The following is a 15,619-nucleotide window of genomic DNA, read 5'->3' as shown; positions in this document are numbered from 1 at the left end:
GGGAATGAGACCCGCTACTGAATACCCCACCCCGCTCCTTCAGGCACAACTGTGCCTAAAGCAGTGGGATAGACGCGCTGACCCTTCAAACCTGGGATGCAGAACCTTGGGCCCACGGGCCAAACCTGGCCCTCCACCCGCCCTTCCTTTGGCCCAACCCCTTTCCTCCCAACTGCCAATAATTTTGTGGCTTCCCAGCATCTGCAAGTTTCTCCCCACTCCCCTTCTAAAAGGTCTCACCTAAGGCTTAGTTACTGGCAGTAAGAGCTCTCAGTTGGAACAGGCTGGTATTATTATTTTGGGGGTATTTTGGCCACGCCCCTTTGTCTTTGGCCACACCCACCACTGGAACACAAACCCTTTTCCAAAATTGGATTCGGCCCTCGGGCTGAAAGACATTCAATAGCCCTGTTCTAAAAGCGGTCACTCTATGACTCAGTTCGGACAACATAGTAACCACCGGTAGTTTTAGTCAACTGTCAGTTGAATGGTCAACGGTTGGTATTTGTGTCGCCTGTTGGGCAAACTCCACCCCACAGTTGACATTTTCATTAAAAAAAAACACTGGAGAAACACAATCGGCTGCAGAGCTGACTAGTCGCACAGCTGGTGGTGTTGTGTTGTCTGAACTGAGCCAGTGGAGTTTTTCGACCCGTTGAGTTTACTATTTTGCCTGGCTACAGAGTTCCCTGGCAAGAGCGGCCAAAACTGACCCAGACACTCTGCTACAGATGGTACAAGTCATAGAGGCTGCTGGGATAACACCGGGAGGACTGAGGGAGGAGGGAAGGCAGGGAGAGGGGTGGAGGCTGTGTCAGTCAAATGCCAGGTTGACTATTAGTCCACTCAACGCCAGCCCCAACCACTCCACAGTTGTGTAGGAACATGTTGTGTGGGGAGCACCCACAAAATAACCAACTGTGAGTTGACTACTTCACCCACAATTGACTAAAGTGTTGTCCGAACGCAGCCTATGTAGCTCATGAATCTGCTGCTCCTTGTGGCTACCAGATCTGCAGTCCTGGCTACAAAGCTTATGATATTGCATAATATCCCAGGGAAGCATGCATTGCTGAGGCTGGGGCACCGGTGTCCACGTGGAGCAAATGAATAGCCAGGGAAAGGTTAAGCAAAACCCAATGTATCCCATCCAGTGCTGGATTTAGGAACAAGCCAAGAAAGCCATGGCTTAGGGCCTCCTTTTATGAGGGGCCTCTAAATACACTGGAAATAACGAAGGCCGTTTCTACACCTGCCTTTTTTCCAAGGATTGTCCCGGGATCATCGCTGTGCATGCAAATGACATACAGGGGATCCCGGGAGCAGGCTCCATTTTCCTGGGATAATCCTTAGGTGTAGAAAGGGCCTAAGATGCAAGATAAGTAAGATGAAACCACTTTGGCTTAAATATGTTGGGAAGTCTGGTGTAACTTGCAGCAGAGTTGTCTTACAAAGAGAAAGCGTGGCCATGCAGCACTTTATCTTGGAGACCATCTGCCAGCTTCCCCAGAGCCTCTTGCCTGCCTTTCTCCTTGTTCTTGCCTGCACCCTCCCACATGAACCTGGGGTGGGGAGCCTCTTTCAGCTCAAGGGACGAATTCAATTTCAGAGAAGCTCTCGGGGGCTGCATCCCAGTGGTGGATGGAGCCCAAGGCAAAAGCATTAGAGACAAAATGAAAAAAAAATACCACCATGTTGTAGCCCAAAGCTCTCACTGCCAGAAACGAAGCCTTAGGAGAGACATTTCAACCTTTAAGAATGGGGGAAAGATCTGCACAAAAGCTGGGAAGCCACCTAATGATCATAATTTAGGGGAAAGGGGGTATAAATATCTGGGGAACCCAAGAGGGCTGCATTTGGCCCTCAGGCTTAAAGTTCCTCACCCCTGCAATAAAGTTTGCCTTACACAGATGTGCTTCTCCAGGTCCCCCAGTTTTGTTTGTAACCCTGTTACATCAAAACATTAGAAGCTGCCTTATATTGAGTCGGACCCTTGGTCCATGTAGTCTACTATTGACAACACTGACTGGCAACAGCTCTCCAGGGATTCAGGCAGGAGTCTTTCCTGGCTCTACTTGGAGATGCCAGCAATTGAACCCGGGACCTTCCACATGCAAAGCAGGTGCTCTACCACTACCATTGTTTCGATTTTATATTGGGAACTGCTCTGAGGACTTTTGCATCAAAAGACACCTATCCTCTGCTGTACCTCATCTGTTGCTGGCAATGGATACAGCTGGGCTTGGATACAACTGGAGTTCAGGAGATGGATTATTATTATCATTAATAATAATAATAATAATAATAATAATAATAATAATAATAATTTATTACATTTTTATACCGCCCCATAGCCGAGGCTCTCTGGGTGGTTTAGATAGGATAAAAAAACACTTAAAAACAATATACAAAAATTTTAAATCACAAAAACACACAATTTAAACCACAAAAGCATACAAAAACAAACCCAGGCTAATTACATATTGCTAAACGCCTGGGAGAAGAGAAAGTTTGCTTATATGATACAGGGCAAATTTTAGTATATTTTAAAGGGAGAATGGAGATTCTAGACACAGTTCTCGACTCCCATTGCTTTGGTTTTTAAACGAATAAAAGCTCTTTGCACCAAGATGGTGGCTTCCGAATAAAAAAGAGGCAGATATTAAATCCCCGTCCCACCCTACTTCAGACAGCCATCTCTGCTCAAATCCAGGTTAAAACCGTTGTGGTGATCACCCTCTATCCCTCACCTATTGAACATCCAGGCCCCAGCCCAGTCTACATGAATTTGCTGATTCTGAAGGCTGTCCTACTATCTTGCCCCCCCCCCCCCGGTCTCATTCCTCTGTTTGGCCCCTTGCCAGCTGTTTTTCCCCACCCCACCCCCCAAAAAACTCACCATCCTCTTCTGCACCAACGCCAGGATGCAACGCACTGTTTTGCTGTGGGGCTGCCCTGGCACCAGGGGGCACTTCGGCCACATAGGTGGCAGGCACAAAGATGGGCCGCTTCTGCTTGGGCTGCCCGAGCCGCCGCACCTGCCACCAGTCCTCATTGGCCTTGCGCATAAGCTGGAAGAATTCGCCTTCCGCAATGCTCACTCGCTTCCCATCCTCGGACTTATACTGGTAGTTGTACAGGGCCTGCAGCTTCACTGCACCTGGGGAATCCAGAGATGACTCACTTTGGGGGCGGTTTAGCCCTTCCAGCAACCGCCAGCCTGACAGCATCTCATCAAGATGGGATCAGCAAAGGATTAGGAACCCCAGTGCCAGAGAGAGCCCTGGGCTGCCACCTGTACAGGGGACACAATGGGGCACAACGTTCAGATGCACAGATGCCAATCCTCCATGATACGTCCACTGTGAGCCCAAGCGTATTGTTCATGATATAATATATATGATGCTATTTAGGGTGACCTTATGGAAAGGAGGACAGGGGCTCCTGTATCTTTAACAATTGCCTAGAAAAGGGAATTTCAGCAGGTGTCATTTGTCTGCATGCAGCACCTGGTGAAATTCCTTCTTCGTTGCAACTGTAGAAGCTGCCGGAGCTCTGCCCTAGGGTGAACAGATACAAAAGAGGGCAGGGCTCTGGCAGCTTCAACTGTTGTGCTGAAGAGGGAATTTCATCAGGTGCTGCATGGACCTGAATGACACCTGCTGTAATTCCTTGTCCTCCTTTTCACATGCTTGCTGTAACATTGGGGATAGGAACCAATTACGTGTTAAAGGAGAAGGGGAGACAACATGACAGGAGAAGAGTACTTTGAGTAGGGTGACCATATGAAAAGGAGGACAGGGCTTCTGTATCTTTAACAATAGTTCAGAAAAGGAAATTTCAGCAGGTGTCATTTGTATGTATGCAACACTTGGTGAAATTCCCTCTTCATCACTACAATTAAAGCTGCAGGAGCCCTGCCCTCTTTTGTATCTGGTCACTTTTGTATAGCTCCTGAAGCTTTAACTGTTGTGATTTCGCCAGGAGCTGCATGCATACAAATGACACCTGCTGAAATTCCCTTTTCTACGTAACTGTTAAAGATACAGGAGCCCCGTCTTCCTTTTCATATGGTCACCCTACATGTCAAAAAAGAGAAGAGTAGGGCTAAGGGCACTGGTATGGATGGAAAATACTGAGATGTTCATTCAGATAATGCACAACGTCTTCCGATAGCGTGGAAAGTCAATTGCAATTTCACAAGTAGCTTTACAATGGAACAGCAATGATTTATTAGTACTAGGAGCCATTGCAGCCTGGCTTTCATGATCTTTCCACCTGTGCAGAAAACCCTAAGCCATAAGCATAAGTTCTACTCAGAGTCCCAGTTCGCATGGAACACTGGCAATTCCTGGGTTGTTTAATCCAGGAATTGCAGTAACGAGCTGAGTGTGTGACCAGTGCACAAGCCATTTCCAATTTTGATTTCCAATCCAGGAGCATGCACTCTGCTCATCACTGCAATTCCTGGGTTAAACAACCCAGGAATTGCCAGCGTTATATGCGAACAGGGTCACAGAGAGAGAACTGTGGCAGGGAAAAGACAGGGAAACATCAGAGAAAATAAGCATCCCACCTATCAGACTGTCTTGTCAGCCATGCCACTACATGCACCCTATGGTTGGAGTTCTGTAGCTCCATTAGGAGTCAGCCAGGGGTCAGGCTATGTATGGCTTTCAGCAGCTTTCCTCAACCTGGTGTCCTCCAGATGTGTTGGACTACAACTCCCATAATCTTCAGCCAGCGTGGCCATTGGCAATGGGAGTTGCAGTTCAATCCATCTGGGGCGCATCAGGTTGGGGAAGGGCGGTGTTCAGAAAGCCTGTCGGATTGGGGAAGTGATTGGATGTTATTGTTTCTCCCCACCTCCACCCCGAAGGATCGCCTTTGACCTCTCCAGCCACCTGGGCCTGGAAAAGCCAAAGCCACAAGAAACATCCAAGTAGGTGTTGCAACAAGAAGCAACACTGCTATTGCAGCTCATTGCAGAGAGTGAACACACAGCCACATAAAAGCGGAAGGTGTTCCCAGTGGAATTTGCTTCTCTTGAAATGAACCGGCTCAGGGAGGCCGTTTCTAGAAACTCCCAGACAAACAAAACCAACCTGCCTTTGCTCAGCCCCATGGGACTCTCCAACATTCTTCTTGTCAGCATCTCTCCCAGCGTGCTGGAAGGGATGTAATCCCATCCAGAACAGTCCTCCTCCAAGTCAAGGACATTCACTAAGCAGCCTTCCATGGATCATCTTCTCAACTGGGGTTGGCTAAATTCTGTATTTTTGTGGGTCACTACACTCCAGCTTCGCACTCTTTATTCCAGAGGCCAGAATACTCCGCTCCACTCAGGAACGCTCCGACTTTATAATAACATTGGCGTTATTTGAGAGTGCACCTTCTCCCTTATCAACCTGCCTAGTCAATGAGGGCCATTGGATAATGTACTCCTGGTGGTTCTATGTAGGTCTGAAGTTTGCACAGAGTTTTTGAGGCATTGGCTTCCTGTCTGTGAAATTCCCTGCCATTTGTTGTCAGGTAGTTGCCAGCATTGCTTTATTTTTGGCATCGGCTGAAGACATTTTTATTCGAACAAGACTTTCCAGAATTACCAGCCACGGTTTCATCACATAACCTAATTTAAAATGTTTGCATTCTTTTGTAGTTTGATGCTCTTTTGCTTCATTGTTCACAACTTGGGAACAATACAAAGCAATTTATAAATTCGGTAAATAAATACAGTAGGGTTTCACAGTTATCAAGCACATGGTGCTGGAGGAGCTAAGGAACAAGTGTGTTTCCTGAAAGATTTCTCTAATAGGATGATCATCATTATTTGTTGGTTTGTGGTTTGTTTGCACGGGTCAGCACCTAGCATCCGTTTCCAGCTGCCATGACGCCAGTGGTCTGGCCTGGCCCATTAATGACACCTTATTTTCTGGCCTGGCGCTCCAACGAGCACCCGACGGCTGGTTCTAACCGCCATTTGGATGAGGGCTAACAAACTGAAACTCAATCCAGACAAGACGGAGGTACTGTTAGCGGGTGGTTCTTCTGTCCGGTGAGGTGATGTTTGCCCTGTCCTGGACGGGGTTGCACTCCCCCTAAAGGATCGGGTCCGTAGTTTGGGGGTGCTCTTGGATCCAGAACTGTCACTTGAGGCACAGGTGAACTCAGTGGCAAAGAGCACCTTTTATCAGCTCAGGCTGATATACCTGCTGCGCCCTTATCTGGACAGAGATAGCTTAGCTACAGTTATCCATGCTCTGATAACCTCTCGTTTGGATTACTGCAATGCGTTATACGTGGGGCTGCCTTTGAAAACGGTCCGGAAACTTCAACTGGTGCAAAACAGGGCAGCACGCTTACTAACAGGGACTGGCCGACGAGACCACATTACGCCAGTCCTTTTCCAGCGTCATTGGCTGCCAGTCCAGGTCCAGGCCCGATTCAAAGTGCTGGTATTAACATTTAAAGCCCTAAACGGCTTGGGGCCAGGCTATCTGAAGGAACGCCTCCTCCCATATGTACCTGCCCAGACCCTAAGGTCATCTTCAGGGGTCCTTCTCCGTGAGCCCCTGCCAAAGGAAATTGAGGCAGGTGGCTACCAGGAGGAGGGCCTTCTCTGCTGTGGCACCCCGGCTGTGGAATGAGCTCCCTAAGGAGGTTCGCTTGGCACCTACATTATATGCTTTTAGACGCCAGGTGAAGACCTTTTTATTCTCCCAATATTTTAACAATCTATAAATTTTAAATAACATGGTTTTAAATTTGTAATTTTGCATTGCTGCTGTTTTGTTTTTATCTGGTTGAGCTTTTATATTGTATTTTATATTATGGGTTTTATACTGTTGTTTTATATTTTGAATGGTTTTAATTTTTGTGAACCACCCAGAGAGCTCCGGCTATTGGGCGGTATAGAAATGTAATAAATAAATAAATAAAAATAAATAAATTTTCATTTCTCACCATGTCCCCAATGTAGCAGTCACTCTGGGGCATTGAGGGAATTCGAAGTGGTGGTGCCCCCAGCCCCCTGACACTGGTCCGAATATCGCTGCCACCTAGCACCACTACCAGGTACTCCTGACCTCCAACAGATGGGGGGGGGAGCACCAGAGGATATTTTGCCTAGGCCCCCCTCATACCCAGACCTGGTTCTGTTCACAACTGGGTTTTGTTTGTTTCTCGCTGTTTCAGAACGTACCCAAAGTAACAACACTGGAAAATGAATAAGAAATGCATACAGAGATGTGTTGCTTCTGTTTCTTACAAGTTAGATCTTTCTCCTCCATGCACACACCTTAATTAGAACTTGATAAAGCCTGTATGGAGTTGGAGTTGGTAGCCTTCCCAAGTTTAGACCACAAAATGTCAAATTCCAAAAACAGTTGCTCTGTACAACAAATAAACCCAGCCGATCCAAGCATGTGAGACAGACTCCTATCTCCTACACTCCCATTCCCATTTCAGGATAGAAGGCGCAGATAAGAGAACAGCCTTCAAATATGCAACAGCCTTCAGTCACTGTCGGGCCCTAAACATCCTCTTTGTCATTTTCCTCAGTTGCCCTGCCGTAAAGCTGGGATGAGTTATATTTTGGGTTGAGCGGGGAGAAATGTCCAAAACCCCAAAGAAACAAATCTCTAATTCCCAAGGCCACTGGTGCATGAATAAGGAATCACTGCAGTAAAGGTGTATAAGTAATCAGTGTCACAGGACTCTAAAAATCATGCAATTTTTCAATACACTATTATTATTATTATTATTATTATTATTTATTTATTTATTTATTTATTTAGCACCATCAATGTACATGGTGCTGTACAGACCACACAGTAAACAGCAAGACCCTGGCGCATAGGCTTACAATCTAATAAAGTTGTAGTAAACAATAAGGAGGGAAAGAGAATGCAAACAGGCACAGGGAAGTGTAAACAGGCACCGGGTAGGGTGAAGCTAAACAGTATAGAGTCAGAACAAACTCAATATTTAAAAGCTATAGGGGAAAGAAAAGTTTTTAGCTGAGTTTTAAAAGCTGTGATTGAGTTGGTAGTTTTCAAGTGTTCTGGAAGAGCGTTCCAGGCGTAAGGGGCAGCAGAAGAAAAAGGACGGAGCCGAGTAAGGGAAGTGGAGGTCCTTGGGCAGGCGAGGAGCATGGCATCAGAGGAGCGGAGAGCACGAGCGGGGCAATAGTGTGAGATGAGAGAGGAGAGATAGGCAGGAGCTAGACCGTGAAAAGCTTTGAAGGTTAACAGGAGAAGTTTATATTGGATTCTGGAGTGAATTGGAAGCCAATGAAGAGATTTCAGAAGTGGAGTGACATGGTCAGAGCGGCGGGCCAAGAAGATGATCTTAGCGGCAGAGTGGTGGACAGAGACCAGCGGACTGATGTGAGACGAAGGAAGGCCAGAGAGAAGAAGGTTGCAGTAGTCCAACCGAGAGATAACCAGTGCGTGAACGAGAGTCTTGGCAGAAGAGACAGACAAAAATGGTCGAATCCTGGCAATATTATACAGGAAGAAACGACAGGATTTAGCTACACAACACGGAAGTATAAGTTGCAATGTATAACACCTTAGCCACTACACCACACCGGCTCTTTCAGAATGAGGTTGCTTCTGGTAGAAGGAATGGCATCACGTGTAGAACCCTGGGCCAGAGTAAGATGCTGGATATTTTAACCCAAAGCTAACATTAGAGGAATAGACCTAGTAGGATGTGGTATGTTGTTTAGCCCAATAGTAGTACACTGAGCACAAAGGTGTCATGGAGGAGGGAGGAAAGATGTAATTTGTGTCAGACTGGCTCCAGTGCAGACAGGCCAGGGAAACAAATTTGCAGACACCAAGAGCAGGTCTGTTCATTAAAGAGCAGGCCTCCTGCCTGAAAGCTTTTATGGGCGTCAGAGAGTTTCATCTGACCCACTCTGCACGAAAGTTTATCTGGCTCCACAGCCAGACTTATGGGTCAAACTGGCCTACAGGACGGAGGTTCCCCATCCAAGATTTATTTTATGCAAGTCACCCTGAGAGCCTTTTTGGCTGAAGAGTGGGCTAAAAATGCTTTAAAGAAAGAATAAATATTATTATTATTGAGTGAGTGATAGATACCCTGCATTTTTTTTTTTTTACTACAGTAGGCAGTGATTATTTTCAATTGCATACAGAGCGCAGTGCCTAAGTTATGTTTTTATCTTGAGTCATAATCATTGTGTGCTGATAGATTCAGGCCAATATGGGCGTTACTGAATAGTTTGCTAAAGACCTTGAAGTTCAGAAGTATAGATAGGGAGGGGCTGAATTCAGCTGCCATAGTTGAGAGAGAGCTTTGATGATGCCTGCTCCCGGGTCATGCTCAGAGCGCAGAGCGATTCTCTGTTGCTCGCCGATTGAGGAGGATGAGTCATAGCCACAGCCTTGAGAGACAAGTATGCATTTCAAGATGGAGTCCGTGGCTCAAAATGGAACCTGAGATCGCTGGGCTAAGCAGGCTAGTAAGCGTGGCCAGCTCCAAGTTTGAGGAAGGGGGGCTCACACCTCAGTAGATCCATGTTCATGGGATAACCTGGCAACAAGGGCAGGCTGCTATGCACCACTATTTTAGATTTCCCATAATGCCCCAGAGCAATGCTACATTGGGGGCACTGTGAAAAGATTAAAATGGCAACTTATAGATCCGGTCACCTAGTATGGGGGTGGGGTGGAGAATCAGGGGGAGCCCATCATAATTGTTGCTTAGGCGGGGCTGACACCAGGCCTGTTAGTTAGGGTGACCATATGAAAAGGAGGACAGGTCTCCTGTATCTTTAAAGTTGTATAGAAAAGGGAATTTCAGCAAGTGTCATTTGAATGCATGTAGCAGCTGGTGAAATTTTGTCTTCATCAAAACAGTTAAAGCTGCAGGAGTCCTGCCCTCTTGACCAGATACAAAAGAGAGGAGGGCGCCTGCGCCTTTAACTATTGCTATGAAAAGGGAATTTCACCAGATGCTGTCTGCATACAAATGGCACCTGCTGAAAATCCCTTTTCTCTACAACTGTTAAAGATACAGGAGCCCTGTCCTCCTTTTCATATGGTCACCCTATGTTAGTAAGCCACAGACCAGAAGTCCTGCCCCCTGGTCCAAAAACGCTCTCCTCACCAGGAAAGTGATCTCATAAAACTCTGCCCCGCTAAAACGTCCTGCTGCTTGGGGAAGTGTGAAGTGTCAAAGAATATTCAACTGGGGCCTAAGAGTAGGGTGACCATATTTGGGAAACCAAAAAAGAGGACTCCTAGTGTGTGTGGGGAGAAGCAGCTTTCTGAGTCCTGCAGAAAGTACGTTATTCCCCCGCCAGAGGAGGGGAAAGGATTTCATTCTGCACCACCACCATCCACTCCAACTGGGGCCTTTTCTATAATGTCCACGAATGACCCACTTTCCCCTTTAAGACCTCAATTGGAGCTCGGGGTGGGGGAATGATGTACCTCAAGAAAGCATGTCACTCCCTCCTGCCATGCTAATGGCAGCCTTAAAGGGGAAGATGTGTCATTCCAGGACATTATTGAAAATTATAGAAAATCCCCCCTGACACCATGGAAAGAACAAAAACCAGGACAAATCCGGGGAAATCCTGACAGTTGGTCACCCTACCTAAGAGGCTACTCGTTAAGCCCCCTTCTGTACCCAGAGATGAGAACAGAAGTTGAATCCAGGGAACATACCCCAATCCCCCCGAAAAAGCTCAAGAACATAGCCCCAGATTATTCTGACTCACAACCACAGCAGAAAGGGCAGAGTAGCAAGAGTTATGTTTACCTGCTGAACGCACATCACTGTGAGAGAGGACACTCCTGAAATAGCTGGCATTTTCGCTCCTGGATCTGCTTTATTGTTCTTCTTTCCATGTCTCATGAAGGCAGGGGGAAATGATGAAGCATTTCACTTGTTTAAATGAATTCGGTGCACAGAGCACAAAGCACAGGTATCACACATCCGCTTCCACGGAGGTTAATGGTTTCCTGTAGGCTGCAATGCGAGCTTCTTTGTTCACGTGGCCCAGAAGACAGGAAAGAGACACTGTTTGACCCAAAGCCCCGTTGTGTAAACATATATGGATGGTGTGTTTTTAAAAAATAATAATAATTTATTGTAGGCTTTTGTATATATGAAACAGATATCCCTAAAGCAAGTGAGATCCCATTGAAATCAGTGAAATAGGGGTTGTCATTTCATAATTGCTTATTTAGCAAGAAATCCCCACTTTGATCTGTGGGGAGTACTTCTGAGTAATGACGGTTAGGATTACTGCATGGTTGCAGTCTTATGTATGCAGACTTGGGAGCGCCCCCCATTGAACTCAGACTTACTTCTGAGTGAAAAGGTTTAGGATCAGGCTGATCAAGAACTTAAATCTAGATGCGTGTTTATAAATCACAACTCGGTGGTTTCCACCTTGGCATTAACAAAATACAGCAGGAGTGAGGAACCTTAGCCCTGGGGTCCTAATCCAGTTTTCTGCAGGTTTCCCAGACAGTAACACCCCATTCCCGTGGCCCAACCCCCTTTTAACCTAACCACCGATTATTTGGTGGGTTTCCTGTCTTTTGTGCAGCCATTTCCTCATTCTAAAGCTGAAATGCCTCTCCTAACATTCAGTTACTGGCAGTAAGAGCTTTAACTTACAACATGCTGGTATGGTTGTATTTTGTGCCTGCCTCTTTAACTCTTGGCTCCACCCCTTTGCCTTTGGCCCTGCCCAGTACTGCCAAAGTACTGGGCAGGGGGTGGGCTTCTACAAAATTGAATTCAGCTCTCAGGATGATAGGGGTTATTTATTTATTTATTACATTTTTATACCACCCAATAGCCAAAGCTCTCTGGGCGGCTCACAAAAATTAAAACCATAATAAAACAACCAACATGTTAAAAGCACAAATACAAAATACAGTATAAAAAGCACAACCAGGATAAAACCACGCAGCAAAATTGATATGATTAAAATACAGAGTTAGAACAGTAAAATTTAAATTTAAGTTAAAATTAAGTGTTAAAATACTGAGAGAATAAAAATACAGCCTCTGTGAAAGGCCATCTAGAACAGTGTTTATTGCCTTGCATCCTTCCCCAACTAAAACTCCTTTCTTGAGAAATTTGGACTGGATGCAATATAACAAACTTCATCTATTATTATTTCCCAACTTTCTATGAAACATATTTGGTAAAGAAAAGAAATAAGAATTTCAACAATGTTACCTTTCAAAGAGGGGAATTCTATACAGGCTCAGTGGAACTCAGCGCTTACACTAATTTATTTGAAAAGTGACTCCCTGTATAACAGAAAATACTCTCTACATATGCTCAGACACACTGTATCCTTGCTCATTTAAAAGAAAGAAAGAAGCTGCTGTCATTGTCTTCAAGAAAGTGCAATCCTGCATGTTTAGACAGAAAAAAGTCCTACAATTCCCAGTGAATGTTGTGAGGTATAGGGCTTTTTTCTGTCTAAACACACATAGGATTGCACCCTAAAGTCATTAGGCCTAGAATGCAGACTTACCCCAGAATTGTTGTTTTAAATGGATGCTGCTGTTTTTATACTGTTGTTTTTATGTCTCTTATGGTTTTTAAATTTTGTATACTTTTAATGTTTGCTGTTTTTAGCTTTTGTGAACCGCCCAGAGAGCTTTGGCTGTGGGGCGGTATATAAATTAATTAAATAATAAATAAATAAATAAATAAATAAATCTTATGCCAATATGATAACCCAATCTAAAAATGAGATAAGGGGAGTAGAGGGGGGAAGCAAAAAATTGGAGAATGGCACATGCCATTCACTTCACAAAACATACGTACTCTGCAAATGCTCTATGCCCTTTTGTCAGCCAAGGAAGGGCAGTCTGTACATGCTTAGGGTGACCATATGAAAAGGAGGACAGGTCTCCTGTATCTTTAAAGTTGTATAGAAAAGGGAATTTCAGCAAGTGTCATTTGAATGCATGTAGCAGCTGGTGAAATTTTGTCTTCATCAAAACAGTTAAAGCTGCAGGAGCCCTGCCCTCTTGACCAGATACAAAAGAGAGGAGGGCGCCTGCACCTTTAACTATTGCTATGAAAAGGGAATTTCACCAGATGCTGTCTGCATACAAATGGCACCTGCTGAAAATCCCTTTTCTCTACAACTGTTAAAGATACAGGAGCCCTGTCCTCCTTTTCATATGGTCACCCTATACATGCTCGAGGACATCAGCAACAATGTTTAAAAACAGAGGTGACAATCATCAGAGAAAGAGATAGAAAAAGAGAGGCCTCCATCGATGACTTAAAACACTTGGTTATCTGTATCATCTTATTAAGAAGAATTTGTTTACCAAATACAAACTACTAGTGTGCAGTTAAATGGCCATCTGCTCAGGTCATAAGGAGCATCCTTTATCATGGAAATTCTTCATCCTAGCAGCATCGACCTCAAATTCCACATGGACCTGACTTCCACCTAGTATCCTCCATATATGTTGCAGGAGTGACTAAAGTACCTAGAGACTGTTGTAAACATGCTAATAAAACAGGGCAGGGGTAACATGCTTCATGTTATTGCAGTATCTTGAGACGGTCCACAGCATCTTGATCCTGTTCCCAAAATCCGCTGCAGTATCTTGATCCTCTCCCCAATAATGTCCCTCTCACTTGGATGAAGCTGCTCCTTTATTGGCTGTTGGAATAGAATTTGTTTTGTTCTTCAAAAATAAAAAGAAAAGGTTGGCAAACACAACAAAGAAGAGGCAGGCCACAGAGAAGCTGGCATTCAGCATGTAAGTTTCATTTATAAATAAGCGTTATGAAGAATGAGCATTTTGGAAATTCCTCTCAATCCAAGCAAAGCCAGATTTTGCCATTTCATTCTATATAAAATATGAAGCATGCAAATACAAATACTAATACTAATAATACAAATAATAGGATTCCCCCCTCAACAGTCCACAGGCAGCTCCAAAATAGTTAGTTCCATTTGTTATGCAAGTGTCAAATGTGCCCGAGGCCCAAAAAAGGTTGCCTATCCCTGGTTTAAATACTGTGGGTTGATTCTAAACTTTGTCATCCTTAGAGTAGACCCACTGAAATCATTGAGACTTAAGTTAGCTAACTGTAAAGCCTGAACTTAATGATCTTGAGTAGTTGGGGGCTTAGATGGCCCATGTTTTTCTTAACGTTTCTCTTTTCCCTTCCAAGTGCCATTCCATTTTTTAAAATGGCTTCTCCAGACCTAATAGATTTAAACAATAAAACCGCTGCCTCTTCCTAATTAAGAAAATATATACTCTAAGCAGGTGCAATTTCCCGTTTAAACTAACTTAAATGATAGCTCCATCATGGTGACAAGAAGAGAATGAAGTTTGTCAGCACAGGCAGGTGCTGCTGAGCTTTTTATCATTACATCTGCTCCCAAGTAATTTATTTATTTATTTATTTATTTTATTACATTTTTATATCGCCCAATAGCTGAAGCTTTCTGGGCAGTTCACAAAAATTAAAACCATCATAAAACAACCAACAGTCTAAAAACACAAATACAAAATACAGTATAAAAAGCACAACCAGGATAAAACCACGCAGCAAAAATTGATATAAGATTAAAATACAGAATTAGAAGAATAAAATTAAAATTGTGTTAAAATACTGAGAGAATAAAAAGGTCTTCAGCTGGCAGTGAAAGGAGTACAGTGTAGGCGCCAGGCGGACCTCTCTGGGGAGCTCATTCCACAGCCAGGGTGCGACAGTGGAGAAAGCCCTCCTCCTAGTAGCCACCAGCCTCATTTCCTTTGGCAGTGGCTCACGGAGAAGGGCCCCTGTGGATGAGGGAGGGTGCAGTGGGAGGTTAGGGTGACCATATGGAAAGGAGAACAGTACTCCTGCATCTTTAACAGTTGTACGGAAAAGGGAATTTCAGCAAGTGTCATTCCCTGGTGAAATTCCCTCTTCATCACAACAGTTAAAGCTGCAGGAGCCCTGCCCTCGTTTGTATCTGGTCACTCTAAAAAAGTGCAGCTTTAACTGTTGTGATGAAGAGGGGATATCACCAGGTGCTGCATGCATACAAATGACACCTGCTGAAATTCCCTTTTCTATGCAACTATTAAAGATGCAGGAGCGCTGTCCTTTCCTTATGGTCACCCTATGGGAGGTGGCACTTAGGCCCCAAGGTCCAGCCCTACTTGCACCACTCATTTAAGTTGATCTGGATCCTGCCCTGTCGGTCACTTTGGACAGTGGAGGCTGGTGGCTCCAATTTTGGTGGGACTGTGAATGGGTTTCAGCCAGAACTCTAATGGAGCTATCCAAGGCGCCGAACCACTTTAACCGTGGATAGCTCCCTGGTTCTGACTGAAACCCTGAATGGTGTCGCAGCCCCACTGGAATCGGAGCCATCAGCGTCCACTGGTTTTGGAGACTTTCAGGAATAATGTAAATACATTCTCCCTTCCCTCCCACTCCGGGTTTTTCCCCCCCCCACAACTTCCTGTTTCATGCGCCTTGCATGTCGGGATTTGTAGTCCAACTTGGGGGGATGGCGGAGCACGCATGCGCAGGTCCCAAAGTGGGCGTGTGAAGTGAGGGAGGGACCGGCCGGCTTCCCAGCCGACGT

The 15,619-nt window shown here is 45.0% G+C and overlaps 1 protein-coding gene across 1 annotated transcript in view; it reads right to left on the bottom strand.

The window, feature by feature from the left end:
* Positions 1 to 3,281, bottom strand: part of ARHGAP9 (Rho GTPase activating protein 9) — a 34,388-nt gene extending 31,107 nt beyond the window's left edge. The window contains exon 1 of the mRNA XM_063123039.1: positions 2,900 to 3,281. Coding sequence (XP_062979109.1) covers positions 2,900 to 3,230 — 331 coding nt within the window. The 5' untranslated portion in view covers positions 3,231 to 3,281. The remainder of the gene's footprint in view (positions 1 to 2,899) is intronic.
* Positions 3,282 to 15,619: the final 12,338 nt, after the last annotated feature.

Source organism: Elgaria multicarinata, chromosome 3, assembly GCF_023053635.1.
Source record: "Elgaria multicarinata webbii isolate HBS135686 ecotype San Diego chromosome 3, rElgMul1.1.pri, whole genome shotgun sequence".
Classification (NCBI taxonomy): Eukaryota; Metazoa; Chordata; class Lepidosauria; order Squamata; family Anguidae; genus Elgaria; species Elgaria multicarinata.
The sequence above is the reverse complement of the archived record's forward strand: the minus strand, read 5'-3'. Positions and strand labels throughout refer to the sequence as shown.